General features: G+C 45.3%; 1 protein-coding gene across 1 annotated transcript; it reads right to left on the bottom strand.

Annotated features, from left to right (window-relative positions):
• Positions 1–5,380: 5,380 nt before the first annotated feature.
• PHALS_14854 (uncharacterized protein) lies at positions 5,381–5,741 on the bottom strand. The gene has a single exon (XM_024716792.2). It carries the CDS (start codon positions 5,607–5,609, stop codon positions 5,406–5,408), a length of 204 nt encoding a protein of 67 aa, XP_024582354.1. The 5' UTR covers positions 5,610–5,741; the 3' UTR covers positions 5,381–5,405.
• Between the last annotated feature and the right edge of the window lie 12,605 nt (positions 5,742–18,346).

Below are 18,346 nucleotides of genomic sequence, written 5' to 3'. Positions count from 1 at the left end.
TTTGATATATTTCCTGGTAAACACTAAGTAAATAAGATGCAAAGATGTGATTGCTGCTTTAGAAATAGGAGTTGATTGAGTAAAGATGGGTTGCAGGACATAGTTTTTAAAGAAATGATTTAATTCTATACTGCACGTCTTTCGCATTGAAAGGCGTCAAACTGCGGAATAACAACATACGACAATAAAAGAGCCACCCTTCTTTGAATCCCCAGCTGTAATTATGCAGTTGTAAGATCATTGCAAGCAGGTTAAGCGAGCACGACCTCCAGGTATGTAGAGTAGGGTAGTTGCTTTATACTCTTCCTTCTTAGAAGGGTATAGCAAGGATTGAGCGTGTTAGCGGTGTGCATGGGTTGATAAGCGTCAAGCCTAAACCTTTCTGCAAGTTGACTATCAATAGTCCAACCAAAGAGCGCTTTGAAGATTCCATTCTCTCTGGAATCAGCCATCAGGTGAGAGCGATGTCAATCTGTGACAAAGTCCGAAGTTTGAATGCTAGAGCTCATGAACCGCATGATACTGCCGACAGAAGTGCCACATCAGCAGTCGCCTTTTAGAATCACAATACGTTTAGACGGCGCGTTAGAACAGGCAACGGAAGGTTGTACGATCTACCCGACGTTATTTTTTGGTGAATTTAATGTAGGCTCCAGTTCAGTAGACATTCAACTTCTTATTGAGGCATGATGGGAAATACGCATGCAAATAGCTCTCAGGACTGATATTTTGAAACAGCTCAGTCTATATGGTACACAAAGTCAACTTGTAGTGGATATTGATAATTGAATGTTCACGACGAACCGATCAAATTTACTAGGATTCTAGAATGTAGATGCTAAGTGGGACAGCTGGATAAACAGTAAATTCAATCTTACTTTGGTACTGCAACAGATGAAACTTCATCGTTATTGGTTAGGAGCTGTAATGGAAATCACCCGTCCATGTACACACACTTTCTGAGGAAGGCTTAGTTCAACCGACACGCCTCCCCTTGTGTTGCTCGCTTCCAGCAGACTATTGACTTTCGTCAAGAGGTGACGTGACATTCATTATTATAGCTTATAGGCTTTTAGCCTCCCTACCCTGTTAAGTACATCCAGTTCTGATACAACAGAACAGAAAGAGGATATACAACTATACAAGGTGTATAGTTGATAGCAGATACAAAAGAGTGTGTGGTCCACACAATCTGTGAAATGAGACCTGGCACCTCCCACTCAAAAGTGGATTTACCGAAATTCTTAAAGTTTTCTACAGCATGTCTTCAAATTCGTATTCCGCTCTTCGTCACGCTGTGTCCTAAAGTTCCAGCCCACACGCTCGCTCCACATGAGATCTTTGTCATTGTCCTAATACCACGTCATTTAGCACATTTGCGCTGTCGTGGAATTAATAGTCACGACGACTTTTACGAAAGGCGTGGTGGCTCCGCCCTAGAGTTCGACGAACTCTTTTGTCGGATATGTGTTCGACTGATGACTCGAGTCGCGTAATTTTGCGCCGTTGGACCGATCACTCTTGCAGGAGACGAACCACGAAGCCTCGCATATGTTCCATACGTCCAGCAATCCAATCTGGATGCCATCCAGACAATCGACACTCGATTCTAGGCATGAGTCCATGCGAACAAATCCGTGGACATCCACTGTTTACAAAGCACAAGCATCGCTGCTGACTCGTTGAAGGTACGCGATATGCGCTTTCGATTTGCGCATTTGGCAGCGCAGAATCGAGTTCACTCTGATATCGAGGATGCTCGTGAAGTGCACGGTCATCAGTCGGCTTCACGACGGAAAGACCAGAGGAAGAGGAGAAAACGACAGCTTCCATAAGCGGAATCCGTCTTCGGACTCGCATCAAACGCGCGAACGATACTAGGACAGTCGCGACGAATACGAGTACGAGACTTCCAGGTATTCTTGCTCGCTGGATACCCCAGCCATGTCACCAAGGGCTCCTTCCGACCACGGAATAAATAATTCGACGAGTTCAGAAAGACGACTTATATCTAAATTTTTTAATTTTAAACAAATTTAATCAATATCATTTTTACTTAATTAATCGTTCCTCTCCGCCACCTTCTCTCGACGTGGTAGTATCGATTTCCTTGTCGATCAAGAAGAGGCGAAGCAGGCGTCTTCTCTGCTTCTTCTGTGGCTGGTCTGCAGTCTTCGTCCGCCTGGGAATTGCGTTTGACGAATTGGACAATATTCTTTCGCTGATAAACCAGCGGCCGATCGAGGTGACCGATCGAGTGTCGTCGACGCGACAACGCGTAAAGGAAAATCGACAGGTCGTTCGCAAAGCTCGCGGCTTCGGATGGCGTCATAAAAACTCGCCTGGGAATGTAATGGAGAATCGGATTTATCGATTGGAGCAGTCCCTGCAAGCTCTCCCACTTGCTGCGGCAGTTTCCGCTGACGATGCGAATCCTCTTGCCAGCGATCTCGTTCTGCTTCCGGCGTTCCTGATTATCCCCGTCATTCCGAGGGCGATGCTGAGGCGACGACGCCAATGGGTTCAACCTTCCATCCTCGTGGCTTTGAAGCCACCTTCAAATAAGACTGCGTTTCATCCGGGTTGGAAATCGCGTCGCGATGTAAAGGCTTGAGGAACCGTATGTAGAACGTCGGATGGGACCTTGGCCAGGTGTCTCACACACTTGTGATCACATTCACGCGACTCGTGATATTTGAGTCCAGGGTTTGTTTGTACATGCGCTTTGCATTTGCATCATTGATTGTATCAATTCGGGAGGCAACGATAAGCCAAACCCCTCCTTTCTCTTACGTCAGAGACACCTTCCGTCACTCAAGAATTACTGCCGACAATCAAACAGCCAGATATAATATGTCGAATTCAAGCTTTGATACATGGAAGGTAAGAAGTTTGTCTTTGAACGTTTCCTTTTGCTCATTTGCTATAGACCTGAGCTCTGTTCATGAAGCTATTTTCCTTATCTAATTTATTTGCCTGATTCCAAAAGACGATTGTGACGACCTTGGAAGAATCAGGCGTATAAGTCTCCCAGAAAGTCCAAACTTAACTCATCGAATCATTAATCTAGGTCAATTCGGCTGTGCTGCCTAAATTTATGACCAAACAAAAGCGTGAAGCGACAAAGTTAATGCGGATTACAAACTTTTTTTATACACGATTGAGCATAGATATACGTGAGTGAATTTACTTCAGCTAAAAATCTCTGACTTCATGATTTCTAATTATGTCCTGAAAGACTTGGTGTCACCAAGCCATGCAGTAACTTAAATATTTTTAAGTTTTATAATATCTGAGATTGAGTTGAGACTCCATAATACTTAGGGCTGCAACACATTCAACAATGACAGTAACTGATAAGGTGCTGAAACCAGAGGCGGTACTTTATCCCTTTTTTGTTTTGCAAGAAATAAAATATAGCCGTGCGTCTTTCAGTGATGCGCCTTCATTTTTTCCGCTTTCGTTTTGAAGCTACTCGCTTTCTTCTATATTCGCGTGCCTTCCACTATTTTGTGACCCATTCCCTTCAGCATTGCGCGCGTCTAATATATTTCTTAGCTGAGTACATATACTCACCTTCTGCGTAGCTCAGTGCGATGTACCCTGGTACCTAGACTTGAATTCAATCGGATCATTACCTATATAGATCAAAACACCCTGATACTGAGCATCTGTCATCAATGTTACTACCCCAATCTGCATCCAAAGAAGCGTCGATCACCACCTTTCCAGTTTCACCTTAGATGATTCCATGATGACTAGTAGACTTAAAATGGCATTGTACACGAATTGCGGCGTTCCAATGTTGTAACCCGGGATTTTTGATTAAACAAGACAGATGTGGGACGACAAATGCGATATCCAGATAGTGCACGTTAGAATTAAAAGTAGACAGCCAGTTAGAGAGCGGTATGGCCCGTGTCTCTCTATGTTTGTGCGGTTCATCTGGTGTGCTATTTCATTTTCTCGGGGGCTAAAAGGTACCGTTCGTTGGAGCTCGATCCCGTTTTGCTAATTTAAATTGGTAACCTTCTTGTTGAAGAACTCTGTTCCGATATTCGAGCGATAGCTCTTGATGCGAGCTCTCCATTGGCTTTCGAGCGATGCTTTAGACATTTTAATCTATTCAGAGCTTTAATATTCTTTGCCAAAAAATATGCCACCACATATCGCGAGTAATCATCCAAAATCATCAGAATATATCTGACCCCTCCCTTCGGAAACGCTATGATGGGTCCCAATACGTCCATGTGTACTAGTCTCAATACGCACGACAGCTTCATTTCAGAGCGTCTTGGAAATGCTTCAATTGTCTGCTTGCTCTCATGCAGCCACCACACAAGGTCTTCAAGGCATTTTTCGGTGCAGGCATACCATTTGTGGAGAGAAAAGTTTTCTTTAAAAACAACCTCGCTTGGTACCCCATGCAAGCGTGTCATAGCTCCCAATGACCTTCAGCTTCCAAGTATGGCACCTACCGTCTCCTCGTTTGCTGACAGTCTAGCGTGTAAGTTTATCGTTTCCTGTTCCTGTAACCATAGCACAGCCCTTGTCCCAAACGGTACATGAGCACGCTTTACATCTACTCTTCGGCAAGCTTTTCCCACTGATATTTAACGTTTGTCGAGTACGGGGATAAGTAGCACCTCCATCTTGAATATGCATCTTTCGTCTAATCTAATGGGTTTCACCGTTCCGGTTTCTTCAACGCTTAATTTTCTACAGTCTGCAATCGGTTACCTCGATGCAATCTTTTTAAAAGCTTGTAATCAAACAAGTCGATTCGGTGAGGGGTCATGTGCGATGTCGTGCGATGTCGCGCCACTGTCAATTAACCAACCAGTTAATTGATCCGCACTCACAGAGACTACTGCATCGCTTCCGCTAAAACCGTTTCTGAAATTTCTCTCAGCAAGGCACTCCCGTTTAACGTAATTCATCCGATCACAGTTGAAGCGCTTTACCTTAACACGACCGTCCTTTTGTTGTACGTAGTATTTGCGACCGCTTCCCCGTCTGCCCTTAACCCACCTGTTATTTCAGTAGCGCGAGAGGCTTTCTTAGTGGCCCACTCCTTCTGCAGCTTCTCCAACTCCTTTAACAGCTTTCCCTTGAACTTGATCAGCATCAGGTCGTTGATGTTCTCCACGATAGAAAAATCGGCTCATACTCCGACAGCGGGCTGCTCAGAAGTACCGTCAGCTGAGTGAATTCATCCAGTGGTTGTACAGTCATCTAAAGTATCACGACCAATTCGTCAAATGCGTTCAGATATCCCGTCATGCGAGTGCCATTCTCCACCTTGAACTCATGGAGGCGTCGTGTCATCGCGACACTGTTGCGCGAAGTAAGTAGGAATTGTGAAGCGTTCCCCATACAGTCGAGGGACTTTTGCGTCCCAAACGCTAACCAAAATAACAACCAAGTATCATCGACAAACGTTCGGGAAAGGGTGATACCTTAACTCTTAAATCGCTTGACAAACGACTTTGTGGGGGCTTAATAAGCGCGTGGCGAGATGGTAGAGTATCTTCAGCATACGTCAGCGTCAAGCTCCAATGACAAACGATTTTTCCGATAAATATGAAACATATACAATGTACAATCATGAGCTGAATAAATTTTCTTCGGTGCTTAAATAGATACAATAAAGCATTATTTCTTATGGTGGATTTTCATGTTGCTCTTCGACAATAAAAGATGCTGATTTTTATTTTACAGCTTTTCAATTCGACTATTCAGCTCATCTTGGAAATGCGATAGCAAGGAGAAGTGCTAAGCCTAAGCGTCGTGATCAAATGAGCACTGCAGATACTTCAATCAAAGCTTTATACAGATTTTGCTGACTAGGAATCGACGCTTCTGCCGTAGATGACGAGCCACAGTGTGTTGTAAGCAGCTAGATGCATCAATTAAGGCAAAAAAGATCAGACAGTAAACTGTCAGCCTTGACGGCATTTGCTCAACACGAAGCCACAACATACGTTGCATTCTCATGAGCAAGGATAAGAGGCCGGTCGTGACTTTTGCGATCGATTACTATCGTGCTGTCAATGTGCATGGGGTTCACTTCCGCGACGTCAATGGTTTCAAAACAAGGTACATCAAGCCAGCTGTCAAAGTAATGGCTACTATCAACTCTCTTATCTCCAGCTTATTCGATCCAGCGCTGCAGCGCGTTTCGGCCGCCAAAGTACCTCGACATTTCATCAATGTCTTGCCACCTCGTTTTTTTGCAGCCAAAAGTGGCGATACTGGCATCTTTCGACCTTAGTATTGCGAGCACTCGACAGGTACTCAAGGAAGGCAGCTTGCAAAACTGTGACGTGGTTCCTTTCCGACATACCACCCTCGTACTCCCGTCAATTTACACAGACGGTCGTCGACATCATCTTAATCCTATTTCGGAACCTGTGACTGCTCAGCAACCCAAAGTAGTGCTCCGGTCGATGGATTTGCGTTTTAGCCACTGCCATTCACTATATGGGAACTAATTGTTGAAGAGATATTGATCAGTTCAATCCTGCTGTTTGGTTTGACTTCACCACAAATATTTTCGGTTTTGGAACAACGCTTGTGATCTTGAATTTGGATCTTTTTCTCATCATTGTGGCTCTCTAAATACGACAAACGAGCATCGCGTTTGCACTGATAGTAGCGCTTCCGTATTGCTATATTACTATCTTTGTAGTTTTTACAAGCGATCAGCAAATACTTGATGATAATATTTCATCTTTCTTCTTCCTCAGTTTCATCTGTGGCCCTGTGAGGGTTAATGTTGTTATCGAGATTGGCGCGGAGCTTCTCAGGAGAAAATAGCAGCGAAGTATGGTCGGTCATTTCGTGATGCTGATCTTCAGCAGCACAAGCCTGTCGATTAATATTCGTATCGCTAGATTTGATACGGTGACTGGTCATTCGCTTCCTCGACAATGTTGTCAAGCTTCGATATGCAGCTTTGCAAAAATGATAGAACTGCCTCAAACGCAATGCAAGCACCAGTCAAGTGACACACGGTACGCGAAATATGAGCTATTAAACATCCTATTTTGTCAGTTAGATTCCGTCCGTAGGCAAAAATATTGATTGCAATGACAAACAATAGAATAAGTAAGTAGTGTTGAGCGTTGATGACCCACCGTATGTATCCTGCTTTACACAAAAATATTAGCAACAACATGTTTAAATAATTTTGGACAGACTTCCGTACGCTTAAATTTCATGGCTCTGAAATGAGTTGCACCAATGTCAACGACAACATGAGCCGAAACCACCGTAAACTTGACCTTTACCCGGTTGTTAATTAACGCCAAAGCACATGATATTCTTGATCCACAGTGTGTGTGGTCTATCTACACGCAGCCTTGGGGGTATTCACGTCCATCAAGCGCTACAGAAGCCGCGTCAGCCTCATTCCACGCGCTGCCTTCGTCCTGGCTAGGAAGAGCTACAAGTTGCCTGTTTAGCACTTAAACGTGTCAAAATTCTTCGCCTTATTCGCGTCCTCCAAGTCTCGCACCAACTGACTCGCTTCAATCTCCGTAGGACCGCCTTACCCGTTGCACCAACAAACGCATACACGCTTTTATTCTTTTTTACTCAAGCCGACAACTTTTGGAATGAGGAAGAGGCGACCTAGCTATGCGAGCAAGATATTGTCATAAGATTTGAAAACAATAATGACGTTCGAAACTAACCTTAAATACATACAAGTCTGTTTTGTTGCTTTCATCAATATCGTGTGACGGATAAGCATGAAACTTATCTGTTTCGAGTAGCATACTCTGCAGCGGGGCTGCCGTAGCTCTATTGCTTAGATGATGATTGGTTCAGGTCGGTAACCTTTGCTCCATACTGAGAACCAGTACGAGTGTAGCGGATCGTAACTCGCTTACTCCGAGAGAGACGACAATCTTAACCCAAGGCCAATCAACTATTCCGTTTGAAATGCAAACTGTATTTTTCGTTTGTTACGGCAGAGACGCCTATTTCCAAATTTATTGGTTTTTCTATCTATACAGTCAATCCTAATTATATGTATGATAACTGGCTGTTCCAGCCACGTACTGACTTGTTGTTTTAGTGTATCCGCACCATTGTGTGGTCAAAACATCGTAATGGCGTGATCCACACCACTGTGTGATCACACCATCTTGTGCAGCCCACACCCTTTATACCAGGACACGTAAAATTTCGTTACACTCTCCCCATCAAGATTTTAAGCGCTTAAAGTTTACTTTTAACCTCCGCTCGAACGAAGCTTGCTTGTCTAAGAGAACACAACAACAGGACAGTCTCCACCAGCTCTCTGTTCATTGATCCCTGTGTCGAGGACACGGACAATCTCCAGCTTCGCTATTTCCAAAAACGCCCGCGAGCAGAGCCCATCTTATTCTCCTGCACACGGTGTAATTTCGCCGCGGCTTCAAGGGAAGCGCAGCCCAAACTTGTGTTAACAGAGTACCGCGTAGCGCATTGCTAGCGACAGGGTTGTACGACCTAGGACACAGACGCGATGAGTACTGCCGACAAGTCGTTGAAGATTTGGAGAAAGTTGACTACGAGTCGGATACTCCTTTATAGAATGAAGAAGAAGGCGAGGTGCCGCAGCGGCGCGATGTGAGTCGTGCTCGAACCTTGCAGACGCCGTGTCCGTTCACCGAGCACTTGACTTCCGGGTGAAGTGGCGTCATTATCAATCACTTCGATGAGGCTCAGCAGCAGCTGGATAATGTCCGCAAGGTGGCCGCAATGCGCGCGCATCCTCGGTCGGTCCTTGACCCTCGTGCGGAGAACGATGCCCGCCCGGTGGATCCCGCTACAGATGCGAAGGACGCGATCACTCGATCGTTGGGCGTCTAAGCGGTCGTGCCCCGGGCCACTATTCATACCGAGCTTGACGAACGAAAAGCTCTCAGATCCCCTTCTTGGTTTCATAAAAGATCTCGATAGATACGTACCGCACTTGATTTTGTGCTCAAATAGGAAACACTCATGTACCCGCGATGCGGACGGTTTCTGTGATGCTCGCCCCTGGCGAAACCGCTGCAGATGACGAAGAACGCTTTGAGCAATGGGTGTAGCGGAACCGGAAACTTTCCTCGCTGCACAACTTACAGCTGAGCCACAGCGAAGAAGACGCGCGTGTGGAACATCTTCTTCAGTTTGAGTTTGCCAAATCCAAGGCGCGTCGACGATTTAATTCCTATTGTCGCCCTGCGACGAATGGGTTGATCCACCACGCCCCCGTGAGCTTTGTGGTTTCTCACATGGGTGAGTCTGCGACCGCGACAGCTCATGGCCATAGTTTGAGTTCAGCTCATGACCCATCGGTTTCCCTGGCTATTGTAGAAAAGGAGTGTTTTTTAAAACCGTGCCAAGATCCTTCATCTTAAAGGTATTTTTTCATCCCCTTCAATTTAAACATTTCTCCACCCGTCTAGGCTGCAATGATCTATTCATCGACAAACATACTTACGTGCACCAACCCAGTTTCTTTACATGAGCGCAGTGATCCGCTTGACAGCTTTTGACACTGTTCTTTTTGAAGACATAATCAATCGTCTTGATTTACGCCTTGCAGACTGCTGAACTTCATATATAGCCATGTTCGACTGACACGCGAAACCTTCAGCTTCCTTGACACCTGGCGTAATGTCCATGTAAGTACGGTCCGAGATCACACTATCAAAAAGTGTCGACGTCCAGCTGTTCCATTTTGTAGCCAGATACCGCACAAACTACCGGTACAGCTCAAAACGAGAAGCTTTAGTCACAGGAGTAAGTGTTGAAATGTCCCAGTATTTTTGTTTAAAAGCGGTGCCACCAATCAGGCCTTGTAATGCAACGCATTGCCATTCTGGTTCCGTTTCGTAGCAAAGATCCAGCGGCCCTCGATCGTACGCTCAGTAGATCCCCAACGAACGAGTGTCCATGTCTTGTTTTGGTGATGAGAGCAAAATTTGGCATTTTTTGCCTTGCGGTAATGTTTCGCCTCGTCGCTAGCCATTGCTTGCGCATATGCGGCAGGCAAGTCTGATATTTCACCAAACTTACAGTGTAAGCGAGAACTGCTTCGGTTATAAGGCTATCTTGTCAATCTTTACACGCGTTGGGGAAAGTGGGCCGTCACTTTCTTTCATGCTTGTTTCGTCATCTTATTTGCTCTCCAGCGTCAACATATGTCCTTTCACAAGCTTTTGGCGCTCAATTTGAGAGTGAAATACCAATTGGTTTACCAATCGATCTTCCTGCACATCTTATACTGTAGCTGTGTACTCTGTTATCTTGAGCCGCAGAGAATGCGGTAATTAGAGCACCTCAAATCTTCCGTGTGTCATGTCCGGGCCCTCCTTTCCCAGTTCAGCGTCTGAAACTTTATCTCTTTCTTCACATTTCATAGGCTTATCTAATCTTGCTTGCGTTTTGTCGGACCGGTTGCTGCGCCTGCATCGTCGGTCTTTTCCACGTGTTTCAATGCTCTTATTCGTAAGGTCTGGCTCATAAATGCCGCCCACCTCTAAGCTCACCCAATTTCTCTGACCGTGAAACCGTCACCGTGTTGATTTCCAAGTCGTAGGAGCGATATCCCTTGGTGTCTTCGGCATACCGAAAGTACATGCATTTGAAGCGCTTAACATCGAGTTTTATTCTGTTCGCAACATCAACGTGTGCATAACCGTGGGATCCAGATACATTAAGATAATTCATTCGAGGTTTCACTTCAGACCCCAGCTCGTACGGGGTAGATGTCGTATTCAATGTCCTAGGGGGGCGGTTGATCCGGTCACTACAGTGCCGATCACCTTTGCCCACTAACAGGTCGGAACAAACTTGAAGCGAAGCAAGTTCCGTGCCTTTCCCATGACCGTGCGAATCATTCGCTCTGCTATTCCGTTCTGTAGGCGGCTGTGTTGTACCATTCGTTGAAGCTCGATACTGAAAAGCTCAAAAATGTCTTGTTGACGAACTCTGTTACGTTATCCAATCGTAAGCTCTAGATGCGAACTCTCTATTGGCTTTCGTACAGTTTTCTTTTGTCTTTGCTCGAAAATATGCCACCACAAATCGTGAGTAATCATCCAAAAATGTCAAAATATACTTGGTCCTCCCTTCGAAAGCGTCTTCGTGAACCCCATTATGTTCATGTGCACTATCTTCAATATGCGTGATGGATTCTTTACTGAGCGTCTTGGGAGTGCTTCAATAATGTACTTGCTCTTAATACAGCCACCACATTGGGTCTTGAAGGTCATTTATCAGTGCAGGCATACTATTTCCTCGCTTAAATCTTCCATGCGAGGGGGTCATAGCGCCCACTGACCTTGACCTCCCGAGTATTGTACCAATTATGCCTCCTCTTGCTGGCGTTTCAGCGTGTAAGTATTACCGTCATTGACCCAAACGGTACAAAGCGCGCTAAGATTCCACGCTTTATCCACGTTCGGCAACAATTTCTACTGGCACTAAACGTCTGTCAAATCCGAAGATAAGCAGTGCCTCTATCATGGATGCTGGCCTTCTGTCTTAGCCGATGGTTTTCTGTAAGAAGGCGCTGTTCACATACAGCCCCTCAAACACAACGCACACGCTTGTGCGACGAGGAAGCAACTCCCGGCGTGGAGAGAGAAAGACAATCCCGATTTGGAGGGGAATCGAGCGACTCAAGCTCATTAAGGCGAATATGCAACTATATCCGAATGAGTTATGGTTCCTCGCTACAGACAAAACACCCAGGGGCTCCTATTTCTTATATAAAGTCACCAATACTCTCTGTGATACAGAATACTAGTTCCTACTCGGGGATCTGTACTGGCGACCAGACCGACGTGTCTTTGGAAATGGGTGGCGTAATCCAGACCCTTCTACTGGATAATTTCCACGTAAGTTGAAGCTCAAGCTTTCAAATTGGGTGGCATAAGCCAGTCCCTTCTGCACGATACTTTATATGAAAGTTGAAGTTCAAGCTTTTCGAAGCTCAAGCTCCGCACAACCAAGATATCGGATCAGTTGAATCTGAGGTTCACCCTTGATTTATAAATCAAGAACCTCAGGTTTAGTTATCGAACTGTAATCTATTTTCAAAAATTTCCACGATGCACAGAAGGTACCTTCATATAATAGTTAATAGTAGCTCATTCCATGCTCTCCTCGTTAAAGACAAAGCTACTTTGATGTTTTTGCAAACCTTTTGCAGGAGCTCAATTCCCGACCAACAAAGAAGCGATCAAGTAAACCAACATGAAAGAGCGTTTTTCGCCTAAACGGGAAAAAACGGTTCCAGAACACTTTGATGTTTTCTTCATTCTCAACTGAAATAGAGACAAGGGGTTCGACACGGAACGATTCTTTTGTTGACATCGGATCAACAACCGTGATAATCCGACCCAACCATCGCAGCTACGCTTGACTCATGGCGGACATTTGTTCGCCTTGGGAGCGAAAAGAATTTGGAGCGTCTGCTTCGCCGAGTCGGCGCTGGCAGGACTCCCAGTCATGACCGGGCACAACAAAGCTCTGGTCGTCGTCGTGTTGCCTCTAGCAACACAACAAGCGATTATCGTACCTGCGGACAGCATCAGGGACATTAGACCCTAAAGCCTGACAAAGTTACCACGTGTCCGAGTCCGATGGATAGCCGCTCTGAAGAAGCGCTGACGAATCAGCTTCTTCTTTTCACAATGACAAGTCGATCGATCGTCGTGATCGACAATCGTCTCAAACACCCAACGAGAGTCTGACAGCGGAGATGGGGTTCAACGTGGAAACGATTGAGCGTTTCTAGAGGTGAAAGAGCGTTTATCACGAGCAAATTGAGGCATTGCAGCAGCGTTGCTCGACGCTTAAAGATCGCTGCGAGAGCCTTTCAATCCTTCTTGCAGAACAGAATATGAAATTCTACGTTCTGACCGATAGTTCCGCCCAATGCTCGGTTATGGAGTCTCGCTTTGAACAACGGTGGTAACAGGTTCATGATGAACTTGTTCGACTCCGGAAGGACGAGAAATTTAGTGAGATCGGTCACAAATACCTATTGCGCTCTGTTAAAAAGGCAAGTTCTGTTCTCGAAGAACCGCGTGGTGAGTACCATTCTCGACTTCGAGCGTTAGAATTAGTAAAGAAGCAAACTTTCGAAGTCCTTCGACGCTTTTACGCTGAGTAGAATCTCCAGGGTGTAGTATGGTAGCTCTTTTTGGCCAAATGGAGAAACTTTATCATCAGCTCGACCATCTACCAAAGGTAGAGTAGGATAGACATATCCACTCGGAAGATACGACTTTAGCCTACCCACATTAAATGTAGGATGTAGACGCATGCGTGTAGGAATGGCTAATGTATACGCATCATCATTAGATTTCCTCACCTTGAATGATCGAATGAATCTTGGTAAAATCTTCCTGGTATTCAAGTTGGACACTGCATTCTAGGTCAGCTTTGTCGTGCTAAGTAGAACAAGACCGTTGACCGCTAGAACCTTCTTGTTCTTCCTTCCGCTCTTATCTGCTTGTTCTTTTTGCAGATCCGGAGCTTTCGCAATTTCGTGTCGAATAAGCCAAACAACGGCTTGTCTCTTTGCGATCAAGTCATCGACATGCTGTTCCTCACGACTTGTCATGTCGTTTAGAGGGCTCGTTGGGTCAAAATTTGCTTTTAACTCTGTGATAGCGTTTAGGTCTGGCTGTGGCTCTACAACCATGGTTCCAACCCCACTTAAGATAGAGACCTCGCCTATTATGGAAACAGGTACATTAGGATGAATATCATTGCTCACATAAAATTGCGAGTGATCTATCAAGACATGCGTGGAGGTGCTCAACGCAAACTTTGCAAGAGGAAGGGATTCACTCCACTCTTTCAAGGACGTAGCGTAACTACGCAGTTCAGGGTGTCCCGCTATTGATATGGACACTTTATTGCCCGATAGTCCAAACAGTCACGCCAAAACGTTGACGTGAGACGGGTGTCAAGGTCAGACACAATCTCAACAGAAAGACCACGAAGACGGAGAATAGCGTCTGCAAAGACCTTGATTGTTTTCTCGGCAGAGATCATATCCAATTAGGCGCAAGAAGTACCATATTGTCCAAATTGTATCTCTAATACAAGGATGCGTCCATGTGTGTCACGCGAAGCCCGAATATGAAGTCTATAGTCACAGATTTCCAGCTGTCAGTCGGCACTGCCAACGACCGAAGTGGGTCCTTACTGGAACCCAATGAATTCACTCTCTGGCAGATCTCACAAGTCCTCACATACTTGCGCACCCACTCATACGTGTGTGTTCGATAGTAATGTCTGGAAAGACTGAGAAATGTTTTTGTATGTCCGAGATGGCCTGTCATGGTGCTCTTATAAAAGACGATGACGCAAACCTTCGTTATTTGGAACAACAGCTCTTGCTGTAACCCCGTGTTCAGCTGCATAGTACAAAAATCCGTCGTCTACTCTAAACGGTGAACACGCGATCTTGTACAAGACGGAGGACCTTGCAGTGCTTTGTCGGAAGGGTCATTGAAATTCCTCGACAAGTCCTGACATGTCTCATCAGACTTGCATCCGTCGAGAATTATTCGCGCATTGTAGTCATAGCTTGCACACCGATCGTCTAAACATCATTGCATTGTCGACATGACTCGTGCATGTTTTCGCTCCGGGACGTTTGTTCATAGTTCGGACTTCTTGACAACGTATCGGCCAGAATGTTCGTCTCGCCTAGCTTGTAGTGTACAGCAAAGCTGTACTCAATAAGACGGAAACCATCGAGCCATTTTTTGCGATAAGTGAGGAGTATTTACTGCCGTACGCAGTAATGCATGATCCATACAGATTGAAAAGCGCTCCCCTCCGGAAACTAAGCAAAGCGTACCTCATTGCTAGAAGCTGTTTGTCATGAAATGGATAGTTTCGTTCCACGGGCCAGAGTTGTCGCGACCGATACATAACAACTATCTTTAGAGCCTTATCATCGTTGATCATCAACGCACAACCGATGGCATAATCACTTGCATCGCAAAACACATGAGAATGCTTATCGTAGTTTGCAATCGAAAGGACAGGAGCTTCTCTCAACCTCTTCTTCACTTTAGCAAATACCGCCTGGTGATATTTCGGCCATTCCCACTCAGCGTTCGACTTTGAATGAGTTGTTAGGGGTTGCACTAACGCTGCATAATTGCGCGAGCATTTGTGCAAATAGCTGGTCATGCCTTTTTGTCTCAGCTGTTTTTCAATGTTTGGCACAGACCAATCATTGATATCTTTGACTTTCTCTGGATCTAAACGAAAGCCATTCTTGCCCACAAAGCAGCCAAGAACGGGGATCTCTGGTACCGAAAAATGCATTTTATTAATTAAACTAGAGTTTACTCTGTCGCATGACTTGGAAGCCCTGACGAAGATGATCAAGATGAACATCAACATCAGACTTCTCAACCGTTTTTCTTAATATGAACGAGCATATTGTCAAAGTAACTCGAAGCAATTTCTCTCAATGGATGAGGAAGATTCGTGACAATTCTGTTGAAAGTCGAGAGGGCGTTCCTTAAACTTTGTGGCATCACTAACCATTCCTACAGCGTACCACTGGGGGTACTGAGTATAGTTAGTGGTATATCATTTTTGCGCATTTGTTTCTGATAGAAATCATCATTCATAATGATTGCACGGATCATATCCTTGCGTGGAACGGGAGTCTGGACAGGTATGGTCGCATCGATAAATATATCTGGCTTTATTCACAGAGAAGGTTGGACTCACGAACATGACCAGCCTTCTGAGGCTGCGCAAAAAACTTGTCAATCGCTATGATCTGTTTTTTACAACGGTCAATGCCGTGCGATACAATACTTCGTACTAGGAAGTATCGCAATCTCATGACGAATGTCTCTGTCAGATGGCAATTCTTCTGGCACCTTGTCTAGATTATATCAGCATATCCCTTGACTATTCCATACACGGGGGTTTGAGCTTCAAGCTGCCCACGACTGCCTATCAAACCTTTCTTTCCGTGTCTCTCATCAAATACTTCACCAGTATTGATGTCATCGTCGATCGTTTCTTCGACAATCGCGGATAATTACGATATTTTGCCTTTTGCCAGGCTACACTTCGGCGTGTTCTTGCTCATCAACGGCAAGGAAAATTAAAAGCTCAATTTGACTGAACATGGAGGATTTTCAATCTTCACGTGACGGATAACATTGACGTCACCTTCTTCGTTGTAGGCCACAACATTTACAAACTCGCTTGGGGTATCTTGTTCTTGATCACTTTCTTCGTCGAAACATCTGATCCCTTGAGCAGAGGCACGCAAAATACTTGACAATTTTTTTTTTGTGAACTTCTTATTTTTCTCTCGGGGTGGGTTTTTGCCTCTGTTCCCACTATCCCTCATACTACCATTAATCTTTTGAATTTTCTCCTGCGAACATGGTGGGGCATCACACTCCACAATATCACTGAGAAAATCTATCACTTCTTCAACAAATGCATCCGCCCAAACCATGTCGCTCGTAGTCATGAAGCGGTGATTAGCCCTGCATGACTTGTTGACTTCAATCTTCATATTTATCCTGTCAATGCTAGGCTGGTTACGCTTCAAATATGGCATACCTAGGATGATTCAAAGCTTATCATCAAGGTTGAGAAAAATATACTCGTCTTTACCACAAAATCTTCAAATTTCATTGCCAAGCAAATGACTTTCTTTGGATTATTTCTCTTTTTAAATTTGACTGGCCCCAGTCCTAACTTGCGCTCGAGAAGGTTGCTCGACGCACCAGTGTCAATCAAACCTAGTAGTGGTATTTCAAACCATCTACACAGACTTCTTGGATAGTAAAAGTCGCACTTTGCCTTACACTACTATCACTTATAGTGGAGACTGTATGAGCGTCCTGAACGTTATAGCCAGCGTTCTGTGTATTCGCAGCATCTACAGTACTCTTCACGGGCCCAGTTGGGAGTCATGCCCCTACTGATCGTTGCCGTTTCATGCCCTAGGGAGTGTTTGAATCGATACGTTAAGGCGTCCATAGTTATCCGAACGAGCACCCTGTGTCTGTTGTTAACTCGGCAAAGACACTCTGCAGTTCCTAGCAAAATGACCCGGCTTCGAAACTGAAACACTTTCCATTGTTGCGAGGACGCTCATTTCCAGTGCGGATATGATGGCTGGACGTACTTGCTAAAAGGCGTGGAGTTGTACATGGTGTCCATTGGCTCTAACTTGTATCAGTCGACTGATGCTCTAGCCTTGGTACGAAGTGTAACGGAGGTTACACATTCCAGGTATGAAAAGGGGGTCACACAAGATGGTGTGACCGCAAAATGGTGTGGCTACACCATACATTGAATCCACTGCGTGGCGGGATTGCCAGTAGCTATGCAATTCAATTAGGTTTTACTATTTTAATTCGGAAAAACCTATACATTGAGATATAGATGGCGCTGTCGCAAAAAAAGCAGATAGACAGTTTACATTTAGACGAAAGAGTTAATTTGCCTTGGATTGAGAGTGGTTGGTACTCTTGAAGTTAGCGAATTGCGATCCGCTACATTCGTACCGGTTCAAAGTATAGAACAAAAGTCACCGACCTTAGTTGAGCTACCTCTTAGCAAAGAGTTATTACGGCATCCCCACTGCGCTTAATAGCACTTGAAGTCAATCTACACCTGAGTCGTTAAGGTTGATCCTCTTTGAGGATGGAGCAGCTTTTTTATCTGCCCCAGGACATGCGGGACAGGCTAAAAAAGCGGATTGTCTCTACTTGGCCATGAGGGCGCGCAACGCTTCGCTTCACAGGGACCTGCATCGACCAGCGTGCGTCTAGAGGTACTTTCGAGCTGTGAAATTGCTCAGCTAGAGCGCCTAGAGCAGAAGATGATGGCGTCGAGTGCGTCCATGACGCCACCGTCGACGACGGATGACTCCTCCCGAGCGTTAAGACCTTTGAGGGTAAGGATGGAGAGAATCTCCTGCTCCGGGTGTGAGGTGTCGAGATGGATATTGCGTTCTATGCTCCAGAATGAGTAACAGTGCGTGGCGCTAGCTATCTTCAAGCTAGGAGGTCGAGCGCGAGAATGGGCACTGGCGTGCGGTACTTCGGCTATAGCGGCGTGTCCCTCCTATACGGATCTTGAGCTGCAGTTTTTACAAGTGTTCTTGCCGCTTATTCAGGTATATCGCGTGCGATCGCATTTCCTTGCCGCCCGGCAGGGCAAAAAGGAGTTGGTGGATTTTGTTTAAGAGTTGCGTAAACTCATCGCCGGTATGGCAGGTAATTCTCTAGCCCGAGGCGGCCACAGTGACCAACATAATGGAAGCCTCCACACCGGTGTGGCCAGA

The sequence above is a fragment of the Plasmopara halstedii genome, assembly GCF_900000015.1.
Source record: "Plasmopara halstedii genome assembly, contig: Scaffold_1878, whole genome shotgun sequence".
Lineage (NCBI taxonomy): Eukaryota > Oomycota > Peronosporomycetes > Peronosporales > Peronosporaceae > Plasmopara > Plasmopara halstedii.
The sequence above is the reverse complement of the archived record's forward strand: the minus strand, read 5'-3'. Positions and strand labels throughout refer to the sequence as shown.

Coding starts and splice junctions, on each gene's coding strand:
- PHALS_14854 (XM_024716792.2), bottom strand. CDS start 5,609: ATGATTGTACATTGTATATGTTTCATATTTATCGGAAAAATCGTTTGT.